The 18,837-nt window shown below is 36.6% G+C and overlaps 2 protein-coding genes across 4 annotated transcripts in view; one reads left to right on the plus strand and one right to left on the minus strand.

Annotated features, from left to right (window-relative positions):
- Nucleotides 1-18,837, minus strand: part of DOCK2 (dedicator of cytokinesis 2) — a 471,688-nt gene that overhangs the window by 193,305 nt on the left and 259,546 nt on the right. The window lies entirely within an intron of this gene.
- INSYN2B (inhibitory synaptic factor family member 2B) overlaps nt 1-18,837 on the plus strand; it is an 88,948-nt gene that overhangs the window by 55,168 nt on the left and 14,943 nt on the right. For both annotated transcript variants that reach the window (XM_072145915.1, XM_072145914.1), the window contains exon 2: nt 15,701-17,439. In XM_072145915.1, coding sequence (XP_072002016.1) covers nt 16,136-17,439 — 1,304 coding nt within the window. In that variant the 5' untranslated portion in view covers nt 15,701-16,135. The remainder of the gene's footprint in view (nt 1-15,700; nt 17,440-18,837) is intronic.

An 18,837-nucleotide genomic window follows, 5' to 3' on the forward strand; every position in this document is an offset into this window, starting at 1 on the left:
GGTTGCATGCACACAAGCATATTTGGGGGCTGTGCACATGGCGGCTACTTCACGACTTCCATTGACTTCTATTGTGTATGGTCATGATGCAGTGCATGCACTGTGTGTCACCGCATTGTAAACATGTCATGCTTATGTTAAAACCCCTAGGGTTAGCAGTAAAATCTGTTTTTTAAGTAAAAAAAAAAAATCCCCTTTCTTACTTAGAAGGCACATACAAATAAAAAATAATAATAAGCATGTTAGGAATCCAAGCTTGTAAAAGGGCCAAATTATTACATTAAAAGTTTTGAAATTTAGAAGGTGTTGATAGATATTTACATTAACTTAGGTAATTAAAACAAAATAAAAATAATATATAACTTTTTGGCATTTCTGTGATCACACTGAATCACACAAATAAAAGGGATAATTTGAACTGTACAATAAAAGCAGTTAAAACAAAGCTTAAAAATTCCCCAACTTTTTTTTGTTGCATTAAATAATGCTATTAAATAATGCTATTGGGAAGTACAATTTATACCACAGATTTCATGCCCTCATAGGTTTGATATAAAGAAAATTTAAAAAAAAGTTATGGCTTTAAGGTAAATGCAAGTTAAAGGAAACACAGACACTGAAGGGTGCTGCAGAATTAAAAATGTGAATAAATACAATTGTAGCATAGTGTATTTACAACCGACTTTATATACTGCTATAACCTTCATACTTCAGTTATCTGACAGAGGTGGGGCTTAGTGCAAATCAAAACTAGATCTTGAAATTCTTAATGGTCTCAATGAAATAAGAGAAGTAGGATCTCAGACTACCTTAGCCTACCTGTGACCTGATATATCGGAGCTCTACACTAATGGGGGAGAGCTAACAGCAGTCAAGGAGCAACTTCCGCAAAGAATAAACTTCAAGTAAGTAACCCCTTTATGTATTGACTAGATATCATTTCTGAGCTCCTGACTGGCAAGTCCCTTTAAGGACAAGCATATTCTGGAGGCTTGACGTGCTGTGAACCGAGTCCAGTTCCACTAATTTGCAGTGAATTTTTTTGCGCTTGCCTGAAATTAGGTAAAGTTGCAGTCTACATGTAGCAGAAAAATGAACTCACTAGATAAGTTTATTTGTTTTATAGCTGCTCATCTTTTATGTCTTCTACTTAGATTGCTTAGTTAATTGCTGATGTTTCTGCCCCTGGCTTTCCAGATGACAAAAAACCCACTTAAAAGCAACATGAAGCTAACCAATCTTCTCCTGAGTATTTTGTGCCTCGGGTTAGCAAACAGACCAAGAAATTAGAGGGAAAGGATCAATATTTGTTAGTAGCTATATAGGATAATATTATATTTTAGCTTTATTGATACAATGCCAGAGCACCATGTAATACAGGCACCAGAAGGCATAAACAGTAGTGATGAATAGTGAAGTAAATTAAGTGTCATTGTTTAGACTATCCTGCAAAATTCTGTGGTTTGTGCTATAGTTATCAGTGACATAACTTAACTGTAATGCAGTGAGGGAATGGCTATGATGGAGTGGGGTAAAGACAGTGAGCCCTAAGGCTAAAATCCCTTCCCAGATTCCCCTACCTAATTGCACAGCCTATCCTAAGCAGTAGGTGACAACTTGATGATGTTCTATATCTGTGCCAGAGTGAAAACATGGATGGTGGGCAATAGAAACATAGAAGTGTAGTCAATAAATATGGGTCAGAACCAAGAGGACAATGCAGTATAGAATCAATATGCAAAACAGATGGCCAGAAAACAAGGGCCAAGAAATCCAAACTACAGAAGTCAAGATAAACACCAGAATGCTCCAAATAAAACTTATAGCAAGCACAGGTGAAATAAGCAAATATTATAGAAGTTAATTGATGCCATAGAAGTTAAAGCATGCCAAATTAATCACTGTCCCCATGAGGCTCACAATCTAAACATCCTACCAGTATCTCTGCAAACTTAACTCTTATCAATTAAAAGCAAAATCTACAGGAGATCAACAGGTGTAGTTGAATAAAATTAAGTCAGCTAGGAATTAAATAAAGTAGTGTTCAGACTAGTAAGGACAGAATATGACATAAGAACACTCATCAGCATATCCTCCATTGAACTTTACAAGTAGTAGAGGGTGTTTATGCCCAAACTAGCCACGTGTGTTACATTAAATTCTATCCATTTAAAAGAGTCTACATACAGTTTGCCAACATATTTAAAAAATATGCTATCACATTTTTATTATGATACTTTGTTACAATTTGGATTATCCCAAGAGAAATTTAGGTAGTTTATAATTCATTTATGTGGGAACCTTATGGTAGTGTTATTTGGACAAAGGATATCTACAAAGTGCAGGACTGTTATTGGTGTAAAGCTTTTTTATTTAACTAACTTGTACTATTGTTGTATGGTACTAATTTATGACACGAGCCACTGTGCGGAATGATTATTTTGCCATTGTTCAGTAGCATATTAATGTGGGTAATGTATTGCACTATTTTTAATAAAAAGTTTTAGCAATAATATTATTGTGAAGGTGTTAATAATTATTTCAGTTAATATTTTGCCGCTACACATTCCTTGTACACCAGTTTTTGAACATACAAGTCATAAAATATTTATATATTTTTGGTGTGTGACATGGAAGTTGCAACTTTACGACCTATATAGATACGATAAACGCCATAACAAGCCACATTTATTATAACCTGTGCAAAAAAATAAGCAAAGGTTATGGCTGAAAGCTAAGAAATAAAAATAAAAAATGGAGACAACAAGAGGACAGCACCTTGTGTAATATTACTAGGGCAAATAAAAAAAAGCAAACAAGGGGTAATAACAGGGTTTGTCACATTCACTAAAGAAACATGCTCACCTTAAAAAAGGTTTATGAGAAGCGTATAGCAATTATAAGAGCTGGTAGCTGCCCCTTAGCTTTCTGGCGTTGTCTTCATAATAGAATCGGACATCGGTGGATATAGTTGTGGGTGCATTTCCAATAGCGTAAACTTGTTTTGGACTAGAGCAGCCCTTCTTGAAGTACAATTGGAATGAAGATCTAAATATTTAGACAATGTATGTATATATATATATATATATATATATATATTATACATACACACACACACATATATATATATATTTTAAAAATGTATTTTATTTTTTTTACTCCACAAAAATCAATACAGGCAGTCCCCGGGTTACGTACAAGATAGGGTCCGGAGGTTTGTTCTTAAGTTGAATTTGTATGTAAGTCGAAACTGTATATTTTATAATTGTAGATCCAGACAAAAAAAATGGCTCAGATGTAGTTTTTAGTTCTAGGAATGTTTCTACCCATGTCTTCACTTTGAAAATAGTTTCCATCTTTTGAAACGAATGGTCTGAGCATATGGATTTTACAGGCAGACTTCTTAATTCTGACTTTTACAGGCTAATTTCTTTTTCTGTGATGTTACCATAATATTCTTGGTTTTTCTGGCTATACTGTGTAGTTAGAATATGAAATACTGCATTTAGATACAGTTACTAAGCCTATTATGACTATTTATTCCCAGCAGTTCGGAATCCTGAATGAATACTGAAATTGATTAAAAATGAATCATAGCACATAAGACACTTTGATGTGGTGTCATATAGCTGTCACCTGTAAAGTATCTTATGGAATAAAAGGGAATTTTTGCTATCATCATCTGTATTTATGCTGTACCATATTGCTTGATAAAAGTGTTTAGGGTTGCTGTTTTCAATGGAGTTTCAGAATGATTTGCCTACAATGAATCCCATTCTGAAGAAAATAATAAATTAATATAATGTTCTAGTCATTGCCGATGACTCAGCTCAGCAAAATGCTTACGATAAATGGCTGTGTCAGGGCCTGTCTAAATAATCCTGTAAACCAGGAGAAGACACTTGGAACTAGATAAGAACATGCAACAATAATAGTTATTTTGTCCATGGTGATATATGCAGAATGAGGTGAATGTGATCTGACAGCAGGACAAAACAGATTAGAAGTAGTAAAAGTGGATAGTAGGCAAAAAATGACAACAAGAAAATAACATAAGTAAAAGTAATTTAGTGAAGCATAAAATATATTTACATAGGATGTAATGTATAAATGGAAAAAGTAATGACCAGATGCACCACAGTGCAAGCACCAAGAACAGGGCCCTAGTCCGAATATACACCAAAGTAATTGGCAGCACACAACGATTTCCAAATAATAAACCTAATAATACATGCCATATTGTTCTCCATTGGTTGACTGAAATAACTTGCGAATATTTTACATTTTTTCAGCATTTTTTTTTATGACAGAAGCATACAGATGTATCCTCTCTTACCTTTTGTCTTAGCTGGACATATAAATGTTGCAAAAGATGACCAAATGCTACTTAAATCTACATAATTAGCAGCATTGTCAATTGTGTTAGCATGTGGAATCTTTAAAGTTAACCTACTGTTAGGAATCTACTTACTTAGTAGATCCTGATGGTAGATTCCCTAAATCTAACTCGTCCATAATCAACATTTAAGATTTTCTAAAACCTAACCTTCCTTTTATAATAGTTCGTTGTATTTTATGCTAATTAGCTGCAGAGATTACTGGGGTGTGGAGTAAATTTTTTGGGCTTCCAGGGTTAAAGCTACCCCACACCCCCTGAGTAGCCTCTACAGAGCCACCCCCCATACCTTCTGTGAATGCGGTGCATGACTCATGCGTAGTGGTTTTCTAAAGGGGAGTTCCGTGCACGTTCAGAAGCTCCTGGTCCCAAACCGGCTTTACTAAACGCCAAGAGACTCTGCAGCTGTGCAAGACGTGCTGTCATGTTCACAGGCGGCATAGGGGGGAGGGGGGCGACTCTGCAGAGGCTACTTGCGGTGTGGCATTCCCCCCATAGCCCACAGAGACTACTTCATGGTCCAAGTAGCCTCTAAAGGTATTTGTCAAAAAAATAAAATAACTATTCTAAAAGATAGGTTACGAAAATAGTAAAAGTTGATTAGGAATGAGTTAGATTTGTGGAATTTACCGTCAGAATCCACTAAGTAGATTTCTGACCATAGGTTTCCTTTAACCAAATACAATATTTCCATTGAAATACAAAAGCAGTACAAAATGTACTTTACTTGGTCACCCTCTGACTACTGTTTATCTAACCCCCAATGGCTAATTGGTTTATTAAATGGTGCCATTATTAAATAGAGCAACTATATATCGTATACACTCAGGTATAAGGCAAGTTTTTCATCTCAAATTTTGTGCTGGAAAATTCCCCATTCGGGTTATACTTGGGTATATAAAAAAATAAACTGACCACTCACCTTTTCAATGCCCAAGGCAGCTTCTTTTTTTACTGCATGTGCTGCTGCTTCATAGTTTGAGCACATGAAGTAAGAGGAGGACTTGCCCTGGGAATTGAAAAGGTTTATTTTTTAATGTGCTGGGCATACTGGCGGCTGGCTAGATACTGCACAGGGCTGACTGGCTATATACTAAAGGGGGCTGGTTGGCTATATACTACAGGGGGCTGGCTATATACTACAGGGGTCTGCCTGGCTTTATACCACAGGGGGCTGGCAGGTTTCATACTACAGGGTCTGGCTGGCTATATACTACAAGGGGCTGTCTATATACTACTGGGGACTGGTAGCTATATACTACAGGGGGCTGACTGGTTATATACTACTGGGGGCTGGCTATATACTACTGGGGACATGCTGGCTACATACTGGGAAGGCTGTGACCTATGGCTTTCCCACCTTAGGCTTATTCTCAAGTCAATAGGTTTTCCCAGTTTTTGTAGTAAAATTAGGTGTCTCAGCTTATACACGGGTTGGCTTATACTCAAGTATATATGGTAACAACTCTAATGCTGGAAGTGAAAAACAGAAATGCAAATGCTAAAGTTGTTGCCGTACTGAAAGGGTTAAATAATAGTGATTGGCATATACATAGCTCCTCACTCCCTAGCGACCAGACATGTGAACTGAGAATGGAGCCCCCCGCACCCTACACCCTACCCCCACCCTGGGAATCAGCACTGGGATTCTGGCAAAGTAAAATAAACTAATTGATGGTAAAAGATTAAAGTGCTTTATATGCTGAACTTGTCATCACTTAAATATTCAGTTTATGATGACAGGTTCCCTTTTATGAGAAAATAAATACTCCTGAGGAGGGATAATATGTTACATATAAAATATTCCTGTGTAGTAAAAGTAAGGGGATATTTCCAGAAGCGTGAACACGTTGGGTTATTTTCACTGTCTGCAGCCCCTGTCAGTTTATCCACTATTATTCCGATCGCTGGGGACTTAGCAGGCAGCAGGGATCTGTACAAGGGTTATACTCACCACCTGAATGTTCTCTGGAAAGCCTACTTTACAATCTGACAGTTGTACCATTGCTGTCAAATGCCTAATGTGCCATTACCCTTGCAAGCCAAGGAAGATTCGGCATTAAAGTTAGTTGCTTTGAAACTTTGCCACTCAGCTATTTTGGGGATGGAAACAAATAAACAACTTACATAACACTAGTTACAAAATGCAAAGCTGGCAAAATGTAAACCTGCATATTTTATGCACTTTCCAGTGTGTGGATTGTTCTTGTTTCCATCTCTGTAATGTCCCAGAACAGTAAAACAATAATCTCCTCAGTTTTTTTTGTCAATCCTACATTTTGCTGCATCCAAAACACTTGGGAAATTGATTCTCTAAATGAGATATTTAAACATGCATAGAGAGTAAAACATAATTGCTTTGCAACGATCGATTTGCAGTTCTTTTCATTGCATGTTATATCAGGAGGTATAAACGACTTGCTTTAAGTACTGGTCTGTATTATGCACAGTGAATACATATGGAACATGTGCATATTGAATCGCATACATAATACAGTATATGCAAAAAGCAAGAAAAGCAATCTTAGTTTCCATCTCGGTGTAATGTAAAGATTTATTATTTTCAAACTGTTATTATGACAAAATCCACATTGTTTGCCATGAGTCACAGTAAATGAGTTTAACTTCTGAAATTAAATCTGAAAATGAATTAATTTCTGGTCTAGATTCATAAATACCCCCCATTATTTTATGACTGCGCACAAAAAAATGTTTATGTCCTGCCATATGTTCTGAATTCATTTAAAATAAGAATTTTATGTATTGAGAACGTTGTTTAATATTTCTATCTGTCAGCTTTTCCGTAAGAGTATATCTAATGATATAATGTTAGTATGTGAGGAAGTACTTATAGACAACTGATTTTACCCCTTCAGGACTAAGCCATTTTAAGCCTGTGTCATTATAAGAAGTTATAACCTTTATAACACTTTAACATATCCAGGGTATTTTGAGATTGTTTGCTCATCACACATTTTGATGAAATATTTTGGGTTAAGTTATGAAAAAAATGGAAATTTGGCAAAAATTTCCAAAAATTCTTCATTTTCAAAATTTTTTGCTTTACAGGCAGATAGTTATAGCACCCAAACTACTTCACAACTAACATTTCCCAAATGTGTTCTTTACATTGGCATGGCTTCTTATGCATCCTCTCTTTTTTCTAGGTTGAAGGAGGTTCATAATTTTAAATGAAATCACCAACATGCACCTGCTCAGCTTTAAAGGAAATCTAACATTGGATTCCATGCATTATGAACTATTACTTTGGAACACTTTAATACACAAGTTGATTTTAAGTAATATATTTTGAATTTATTCATGAAAAAAAATTTTAAAACTTTGAACGCTTATAATTTTTAAACAAATAGTCATACCACAAAAATGACATTCACCATATGTCTGCTTTATGTTAGCAACAGGTTTTTTTATTTCCTTTCTATCTGTAGGATGGTAAAAGGCTTATATGTTTAGTAGCTATTTTCAAGAAAATTTCCAAATTCATTTTATTAAGGGCAATTTCTATTCCTCCCCTGATAAGTTGCAGATAGCCTTGGCTCTCAGAAACCACTGGACCTTTCATCCTGTTACCCTCCATTGTGTCAATGTGCACAGACAGAAGCAATGATGTTTCACAACGTCATGGTGTTTTTATGCACTGCTGCCCATGACGTTGGCGAACATTATGGTGGCTTAAGGGGTTACAGACGACCCGAGTTGTAGAAGTACCTCTCTGCCCACTGTGACCTCTGGTGAACCTCTCTGTATGCATTATTATAGTCCCACGATGTAATGATCAGCTGTGAGGTGTCTATAATGAAGTTTTACTGATAATCATTGGTCCCATGATAGCACAACTTTTTTTTTGTCACAGGAAAAAAAAAAATTGTCTGGAGTTATAAATTATAAAATATACTAGTTACAGCTTATATACAACTTCAACTTAATTCAATCCAAAATGTGAAATGTGCAAGAGTATTATATAACACTATTATACAACACCTATTATTAACCCCCCATACATTATAAGGACATCTGCATCAGTTTATATGATATAGATTAATTACAATTAATACCATGGTGCTGGCACTGAAATACATTGGTTGATCAACTATATATATATATATTGTAGATATAATGAGTTATATAGATGAGTCAGCCATTGATGCCATTGACTTTGCTTTATTTTGCCTGGAAGAACAGACACAATAACCATAGTGACTGCCTCTATTCATTCTGTCAGTGTTACGCTTTTATCCAGCAGTTGGTGAGTTTTACAATGTTTAACAGTGTACACATAATTTATTTCCACTAATTAGGGAAACATATGCTGGATTTGTTAAGTTACCTCAGACTTGTCACATTGTTAATACCGTGTGGAAATAAATTGTGCATCTTCAGTCTATGCTGAATATTTTCCATCTGGCCAATAACAGATTTTTTGAAACTCTGTCATTTCTATGGAAATCAGGTAGAGGGGACTTCTATCTGCTGTAATCTGCATCCGTGTCAGTAATTTATTCAGGTTAACAAAAGGCCATCTCCTCTATGATACTATTAAGCACTTAATGTAAACTAGTCAAAGTGTTGCCTACTGTGTCTTTCTATATGCAGGGACTGTTTTAAAATTATAAAGTAACAAATATTCACCTGCATCACCATTATCCTTTTCGACCTCCAGCCGCAGCTGATCCTATTTACCTGTGAAAATCGTGTTAAAAATCGCAGGACTTTGCTCAGTGAAAATTGTTTTGGTCATATTGGGGCTTATTTACTTACCAGTCCCATCCCCAAGGCGCGTTGTCCGACGAGGATTCGGAGCTGCTGCGATTCAATAAGATCGTGCGTCCAATATCCTGCATGTGTCGCTTCCCCGCTCAGGTCCGCCGGAGTTCACAATCTTCTTCCTGGTGCATGAAAGTGCATGGCTTGCGACACATTTTTGAATGTTAAATCCTGCACTTAGTCCGAATCAGTCGGGTTGTCCGAGGGCCACGTCCCCCAATTTGTGTCGCATGAAAGTCGGTTCCAAAATCCGATTGCATGCCCCAGAAACCCCGGATAAATGCAGTGCAAAACGGAAAAAGTCGGGAAACCGGACGAAAATGCGGTCCGCTGACCCTTAGTAAATGTGCCCCATTGTGTTCAGAGTTTGGTCAAATTTTGTTCTGAGTTCACTCAGAATTCAGTTCAAATTCTATGCAACAATGGGGCAGACTTATAAAAATTGTCCTAAGGTTAAACAGTGCAGGGTTAGACTAGACAGTCTTATACTGCACTAGATCCATATAAGTGTCTGATACTGGATGATAAATATGGTTCAGTATAAAAGTGTCTAGTTGTACTGTACACCTACTATTAGTTGGCTTACTTTACGCCAGAAAACTAGGACAAAATTCTGTCAGGTAAGAAGTATTTTGGTTGAACGAACCTTTTTTGGTGCGAGGCCATGCCCCCTTTTGCAGGCCACACCTCTTTTGTAGAGCTAATCGTAGGAGAGGCAGAATCTGTCTATAATCCTTTATAAATGTCATGAAAACAGGTTTTTTTAGTGCAAACTAAGACAGAATTCTGTTGTAAATAGATTCATAAATCTCCTCCAATGCGTTCTTTAATTAGTACAAATCATAATTCACCTATTTCAGATTCTCTCTGCTCTCTACTTCCTTGAAACTTGTGCAGGATGCATCCCGTGCTGTCAGTTTTTTTTCACACACCCATGGACTTGAATGAGCATTTATTTCCTCAGAGTTGCATCAAAGTATGACATGCTCTACTTTTCAAGCATCGCATAGATGCACAGCGAGAAAAAAAAAACTGATGTGTGTAAAAAACTATTTACTAAAACAAGAGGCCTAAAGGTCTGAAAATATAAAAGACTAGGACCTCATGTATACAACTAGGACCTCATGTATACAACTAGGCCCTCATGTACACCACTAGGCCCTCATGAAACCTATGGTTTCCATGACCCTGTGTGTGAAAGGAATGACTGCCCGAGCTACAAAACCTAGAGTAGGTCCTATTTCTGCTCATATTTTTTATCTTAAGCAGTCTTTTTTGTGGTCATTGGCATATGAGTAGACCTCACACACCAATAACATACAGGCCGTTTACTACCAGAGAAAGAGTGGGCTCCATTTATAACTGACTCATGATGGATACTCAACTTGCAGTGTAAAAAAGGATACCAGTTATTCTCAACAGACTTCATAAACTATAAAGGGGCCTTTTTGAATTTTACAGAAAGAATAGTATACCAAATAGAGCCTAATATGATCCAAATGTTGATAAGCACAATCTTGGTGCTTAGAATTAACCGACGAGAAGTGTTTATAGAATAATGCCTCCAATACTTGTATTTCTTACTCCATTTGTATTCCATCTTTGTGATTTTATAATTAATTCTGTTTTTATTGTTTTTATTGTTATCCAATAAACACATAAGAATATGGAGTAACATCATACTATTCCAATGATATAGTATGACATAAAATACATCACTACAAAGTACAATTTGCATCAATAGACACTAAACCGGATATCTAATGTGTGGCCTATCCCTGGCAAGGATGTTGGGGCACTAAGAGTGGGGTTTGATGCACTGCCTCCAAGGTGACCATATCTTGTAAGCCCTAACGATACAGAATCTGGTGTTTTGTTTTGGTGTGGTGTTTTGTCCTAGGGTTATCCCAGTAGAGATTGAAAGTGTGTCCTTTTGGCCTCCATCTGGACATGTAGGAGAATGTCCATAATTTACCAAAACAAAAATAAAATAGCATAGGAGAGTGTTTTATGTAATTTGCATTTAGTAAAAAAAAAAAATGTATTTATTCTAAACACAATTTTTTGTGACGGGTTGCCTGGACAAGTGTACACTTTTAGGTATATGTCCTGGTGCAATAATTAAATGTAACCAGTATTAACATAATACAAGCAAAATGCTATTCATTTAAAAAAAAAAAAATGAGTATAGTGTAATATTCCTAATTGCCTCCCTGCAACATTTTTCCTTTAATTTTGTCACGCAGCAGTCATCACATTCTAATCAGATAATCAACATATTAGAGCCAGCTGCGGCTTATCCGATTATAAAAAAAACTCCAACAGTGAGACCAACCACTAGAAAGGAAATGAAAGAAAAATATATTCAGGTTATTTTAAGAAAGAACATTGGTCTGGAAGCATTTAGGACCCACATTCTACAACTTCCCGTATTTCATGTATAAATGAGTTGATACCAGAGACTGTAATGATGGTAATAATAAATAACTAAAACATAGTATCAGAAAAATATATTTTGTTAACAAAATAATAAAAAAATGAAGAAAGTAATTTGCCATCTGCTGCCCATGTTACTCTCTACCACTCATTTTATTAGCTGAATACATAATTTCTATGATTGGCTCTTTTGTTATACAAAGAAAGCATTATTTTACCAGGCTTAATAGAACAAATAATTAAATGTATATCTAATATATATATATATATATATATATATATATATATAGCTGAGTGTATGTGTATGAGTGAATGTCCGCTAAAGGAATCTGCACTGTCGCGTTTACAATCATTAAATTTTGCAGAGAAGCTCTCTGTGTCGCAAGGGATGTCACAGACTTTATTAACCATCATATACATGAGCCATTGTCTGCTGCCTTCTGTGGCAGTTAGAAGCAGAACCTTGATTGGTTGCTCTTTTGCCATAGGTCATTAATATGAACTCAGAGCTTTGATTGGTTACTATAGGCAATGACCAACATTGACACGTTCTTTTCAGTACAAACTGCTTGCACATGTATTTGAGAATTGCACTATTCTTCATGTGACACAAATTTCTTCAGTGAAATGGGCGTTCCGGTGTTCAGTTGGACCATGCACTGCATTTATCATGCAAAGTCCGAAAGAATTGTGTCGCAAGCCATTTGTTAAAGGTGCACCAAAAAAAAGTTAATGCACTCTGTGGGGGTAGTGCATGGAGCGTCAGATTCATGAAGAACGGACGCCAGAAATCCTGAAATGGCCCACCCTGCACACCACACAGGCAAACTGCATATAGTGCAGTTTTCACAGGTTTTAGTAAATATGGCCCAATGAGTATAAAAGGGTTATGTGTAAGGTAAGATGAATAGAGGGAGGCAGACAGATAGAGAGAGAGAGAGAGACACAGTCCAGAGAGACAGACAGAGAGACAGTCTGAGGCAGTTGAGTACAGAGAGACTGACAGAGTCACAGTCAAGGACAGTCACATACAGAAAGACAGAGAGACAGTCAGATACACACACTTACAGAGAAACAGTCAGATACAAATAGAGAGACAATCAGAGTCGGTCAAGTTACAGAGAGACCGTAAGAGGCAAAGTGACAGTCACATACAGTCACATAAAGAGAGAGAGTCAGAGACAGTTACATACAGAGAGGCAGTCCAGAGACTGACAGAAGGCAGACATCCCAAGACAGTCACATAAAGAAAGACAGTCAGAAACTGTCATGTACAGAGAGACAGTCAGAAACAGTCACATAGAGACAGTCAGTCCAGAGACAGTCCATGACAGAAAGAGAGACAGTCCAGAGACAGACACAGAGACAGTCCTTGACAGAGAGAGAGACAGTCCATGACAGACAGTCAGAAAGAGAGATACATACAAAATATTTTTTGTTAACCCATTCATTTTTGTTCTAGCTAAGAGCAATTATTTACTATCCTGGGCAACGTCAGGAGCATATATGTATATAAATAGTATTATCATTATACATAATTGTATTGTGTATCACTATATATATTGTATAACACTTAATGACCGGTGTATGTATTTTAAACTTTTCATTATGTAAATGACACAATGTTGAATTCACATCTGTGATTAATCCAGTTAATTAATTATGTCACTTCTTGGGTGAATACATACCCCTTTGTAACTATTGTTTGTCATGTTTGAAAATAGCTCCATTGAGGGGCTGAAACATTGCACCTGCACCTTGAGTGAGTAAACACCTTTCAAACGGATATGCTGCCTTAATCGTTTTTACTTTATAATATATATTATACAGTATATATCTGTTGCAAAGTACTGTAGTTTATATCCACAATCGTCAAACACTCAAAATATCAAGTAATTCGGGCATGCTACAATGATGCCATCTAGGCGAACACTATAGTAAATATCACCATCTGCCTATCCACTAAGGGATTAACTGCCCAGCTATTTCTCTCATCTTGGCCACTCTGCCATATCACACTGGCTTTGATGGGCTGAGAGAGGTGGAGGAAGGGCTAAAATACTATGTTTGTCACGATATGACAAAGTTTGTCAACACTCAATCCTCGGGCAGAGCTGAGTGGTCTCTGCTGTCAACCGACGATGGTGACCTGTAACTTGAGTATATCTTAGCACGTAAACAAGTGCTCATTTAGTATTTAGCAGATTATGTCTTATTACAGATTAGATCTCCAAGTGAAAGGAGAACCTATAGACATGCACTGCACCCTGGTAACATCACCTATACTGGACAAATGGATTGCCAGAATTTTTACAAGAGTTCTGAATTACAAGATTACATGATAGTCTGTTAAACTTATGAAATGATTTTGATAGCTGATAACAGTTTCTGTCTGCTGGGTGAACGTTGCTGCTTACAAATTGATTTTAGCTTTGGGATGACTTTGCTGGAATGTAACATGCTGTACCGCTATGAAAGATACAGACAGAGGAACTGAGTATTATTACATGGTACTGCACTCATTGGCCCAAGTATATTATTGTGCCTGTGTTTGTTTTTTGTCTTAGTTTATACTATAAAAAGAATGTCTTTTGTGCTTGCAATTGTATTTATTGTTGGAGACACTTTTGTGCTGCCTTTGCATTTTGTCTTTAGTAAACTGTGCACCTAAAGGAGTGCCGTATAATTAAAGAGTGTGCGCCACTACTGGATTATCCGGTGCAAACTGCCCATTAGTGTAGCAAACTGAACCAAAGCAGTTTAAGCCAGTTTTCCTATTTTTGGGTCAAAGTTTGCAATAAAATGGGATCAGTCTAGTAACATTTATGCATGAACTGTGTTTGCCTTCTCATTGCTCTTTCACTTTTGTTTTGTACTGTATATTGTCTATAGCCAGCCACAACCTTTAGGTGGTTGTTGGTAAAAAGTTTATCCTTGCCCTATACATTTATGAAATGAGTATCTGATGTTTACAAAAAATTCCTGTTTCTCCAGATGGCTCTGATTGAGATTTCAGAGATTGTGTTTGTATTTCTGGAGTTTCTTTATGCAATAAACAGGGTGACATTTATCATACGCATCATGCCTCATGCACTGGCATATGATGAAGGTCCCGTCCCTACGTTGGTGACTGGCTGTAGCATGTCTGCCTGGCCGGTTCCTGCCCCTTTAGCATAGAGCTGGTGTAAAGTGAATACAAGCCCTAGTAAATCTACTCTAGTATTTATGAAGTTTCAATCAGCACCATCAGGAGCAAGAGGAAGTGTTTATAAAAAACTGATACTATTCCCATACATCCTTTCCTTAGCTCCAACTTCTTGAGAAACCACACAGTGTGATCCATATGTTATCTGACAAATTATAAACTCTGTCAAGAGGCTGGTTGGCCAAGCCAGATATAATGGGGCAGATTTATCAAGCTGTCTGAAAGTCAGAATATTTCTAGTTGCCCATGGCAACCAATCACAGCTCCCCTTTAAAATATTCATGAGCACTGGTAAAATGAAAGCTGAGTTGTGATTGGTTGCCATGGGCAACTAGAAATATTCTGACTTTCAGACAGCTTGATAAATTTGCCCCAATGTCTATGACCAGTTTGAGGATCCTCTATCACAGGCACATTTTCTTTATCGTCTCTGACAAACAATAAAACATGTTGATCATTCATTACATTTAAATTAAGCAATATCTGAGTATGAGTTCACACAATCAGTAAACCAACCATATTCTAGCTGAAAAGGCTCATCTGCTATAAACTGTTTAAATTATTAAACTTCATATTTGGGCTAGCATGGTGCTGTTGGGAATAATGCCACCCCAACTACAACAAAAAAATCAATGTATAAATAATCCACTGGAATATGGATAAAGTAAACTTTGAGAAAGAGAAAAAATATTCTGCAGAATGCAGCACGAACAGGCTTTTTTGCAGAACAGTAAATCAAAGATACCCATTTTTCCTTTATAATTCCCTATCCTTTTTCCTTTATCTTGCATGTACTTCTGTGTCAGAATCTTAAAATGCCACAAAATAAAAAATGTTTTTAAAAAGAAGAATCTAATAAGCTGTATTTTGTATTTCAGGACATCTCTTGGGCAATGAATTCTGAAACAACAAACATTAACATTCGATGTTTTTTTTTATTTGTGACTGAACTGTAAGATCCTATCATGGTCAACAATTCACAATGTATTGTAGCGGTTGTACTGGATCCAAAAGAGTTTTAGAAGTTTATGTGAAGTACATACACAATCATCATGATTCTAAAGTAATTCATACATATAAATAGTATGAATATAAAAGAGTAAACCCAAAAGCCCTATTACTAACTAAACTACTAGTTCAACTACTAATAAAACAAATTACCCCAGTGTAGTTTATATGAGAAAATCAAAAACATTACAAGGATTTGTCTGGAAATACCGAAGAAAATTCATTCAACAATGGGTGCTGCCAATAACCGTTCTAAGGACGTTATTAACACAGGACAGATTTTCCAACTTCAGTGACCTACTGCAATGGGTCGCAAAGAAGCAAGTTCACTACAAAACGTACCCTGCAACTCAATGGAACAACAAACAATGAAAGTACGTCCTGTGCTCCTAAAACGAAAAAGCTTTGACACTTCAGATCCTACAAAGCAAACAAATCACCGTAAGAACAAATCCCAGCAAGTCAGATTTAAGGAGGACAGCACAACCCAAGATGCACCAGACTTTGTTGGATCAGATACAAAGCCTTGTGATAACACCTCTCTAGTTAATGGAAAGGCTGAAAAATCCCTTACCAGACCAATGTGTTTGCTGGCTTATCCTCAGAAAGGACTACAAAATATTGCTATACAGACATCTCCTAGTCTCAGGAAACATTTTCCAAACTTTAAGGCAAAAAAAGCCACTAGGCCTAAAGGCATACTGTCTGCAGAGTCTAGTTGTGTCCAGGTTAATGGGGAACTATCTGATGATGACTTGGCTACCCAGATATCTCATCTAAGAATAAGTGATCAAGTTGAGGAAGGATTAAAACAGGTCAGAAGATCTTCTACATTATCACATACTGAAACTAAAGCACAAAGTAATGGACCTATAAGTGAGTGCTCAGGACTTCAATTTATTAAAATGCTTGAGCAGGCTAATGCCTCAATCCAAGTACCAGATAACTCGATGAAGAACCTATTAGAAGAAACGGAAAAGAAAAATACTGATCAGCAAAAGATAAAAACTTTTGAAATTCCTTTGGAATGTTTTGTAAAAAGCCATTTAGACATCTCACAGGCTTCACCAGGTGTAGACCAGATCAACACATGTGACAATACAAAACAAGAAGAGCTTTTCGGTCCATTGAAAGAAAATGAGGTGTTACCAAAAAAACCTAACCTTGAATGTAAAAGGATTTTAACTTTATCCCCATCCTTTAGCAGCAATCTATCATACTGCTTTCACTCAGAACACCAGCAGACTAATAAAATAGTAAAATTTCAAGATTCTGCTGTTCAACTTAATGACAGTCGTGAACGGACATCATTTACAAATCTTGATGGATTACATGCTAAAGTAGCTGACATAACTGGATCACAGAGAAACACCACTGAGACCAATGGTTGCACAAAAAGTACATCTAGCTTGCCAAAGACTGATATACAACATGGTGGAAATAATGACAGCAAATTGACAAACCCGGGACACAAGGCACATGGCCAGTTTTGTTCTCTACAAGGTAAACTACAAACTGTAGAAGAGTCCTTGCAGTCAAACCAAGAGAAGATTAAGATGCTTCTGAATGTAATTCAAGACTTGGAAAAGGCCAGAGCATTTAGTGAAGGGTACAGTATATTTTTTTTAAATGGTTGCTTACTTTTGCATAAATCAAGTGAATATAAGAAACTTTTTTATATATCTTATACTTAAATTTGCTTATAAGGCTCTTTTCCTCCCTGTCTCCTACTCAAACTAATATCCTCTGAATGTCATCTGGGTCATCCGAAATGGACTGTCAAGTTACGGGAGGATCAGCTTACATGGGCCTATTATAGGTTGGGGAGGTGAGAGGGGAGGAGCCCCATGAGCGAGAAGAACAGACAAACAGGAATATGATGTTTCAAAAAATAATACAATAATTATTTCTTGTTCCTACTGCTTTATGAATATCAGTACTGGTGAGCAAGTTATATAATGTAATGTTGCTATGGGAGGGAGGTAAGGGAGATGTGCAATGTAGTAAATATATTATAGCAGCTAGCCTGCATACTGTAGTTCATGATCCACTAATAAAAGCCCTAGCCTACATGAGCACTAGATAACGCTGTCACACTGCGTTATGGCTGATGTAGGGCCTGAAATAGTGGAGCATTATACAGGATTCAAAAATCAGTAATAAATAATCTTCATTTAATGAACATTTAAGTGAAGAATATTAAGAAAAAAAACAAAAACTGTATAGCAAAAATAAAATACAAAATGATTATTGATGAGTAGACCAGTTCAGTTCTGGTAAAGTTTGACTGAACCCGAACTTGAAAAATATGTTTGGGTCTGGAACACCTAATCGGTGCTAACAGAAAAACCACTGCCAAAACCATGCCACTATGCTGCCATTTAGAGGGAAAATGACACTCCCCATGACGTCATCAGGGAGCGCCAATCCTCCCTCTAATAGCAGCATGTAACTCCACTAGTAGGTGCCAGCTCGCATGTGTTACATTGACTTCCGTTGGCGTTTGAATGGCTAACAACCTGGCACCGATGGGTTGAGCACAAGACTTCTGGCGAACATTGCGGCTCCAGTCTGCTCACTAATTATGATTCATAAAAAGAGAATTTTCTTTTACATTTATACTTTTAATTATAGATTTTATTTTAGATCTTATTTGATACTTTTTATACATATACAGAAACTAAATTAGTGTGTAGTTAAAACCTAATACCTCCTTGTCAGGCAGGATGTAGATGTAAATCTTATAAATATATATAATGACTCAAAAGTGTTGAACCTTATTAGAGATGGTTCATAGCTTTGGTACAGATCTGTGAATTTTAAGGCACCAAAGAAAAAGGAATCTTTCCGGATTCACTTCAAACAAATCTTTAAAACTGGTGGCTACTGATGCAATTCATGGCAGCGCTTAGGGTGGCAGTTGAGGGAAAGAAGAAAAAAAAATCAATCATTTTAAATTATTATGATAGGATCTATTCATGAAAAACCATTATATTAGTTGTAAAGT

The sequence above is a fragment of the Engystomops pustulosus genome, chromosome 4 (assembly GCF_040894005.1).
Source record: "Engystomops pustulosus chromosome 4, aEngPut4.maternal, whole genome shotgun sequence".
NCBI lineage: Eukaryota > Metazoa > Chordata > Amphibia > Anura > Leptodactylidae > Engystomops > Engystomops pustulosus.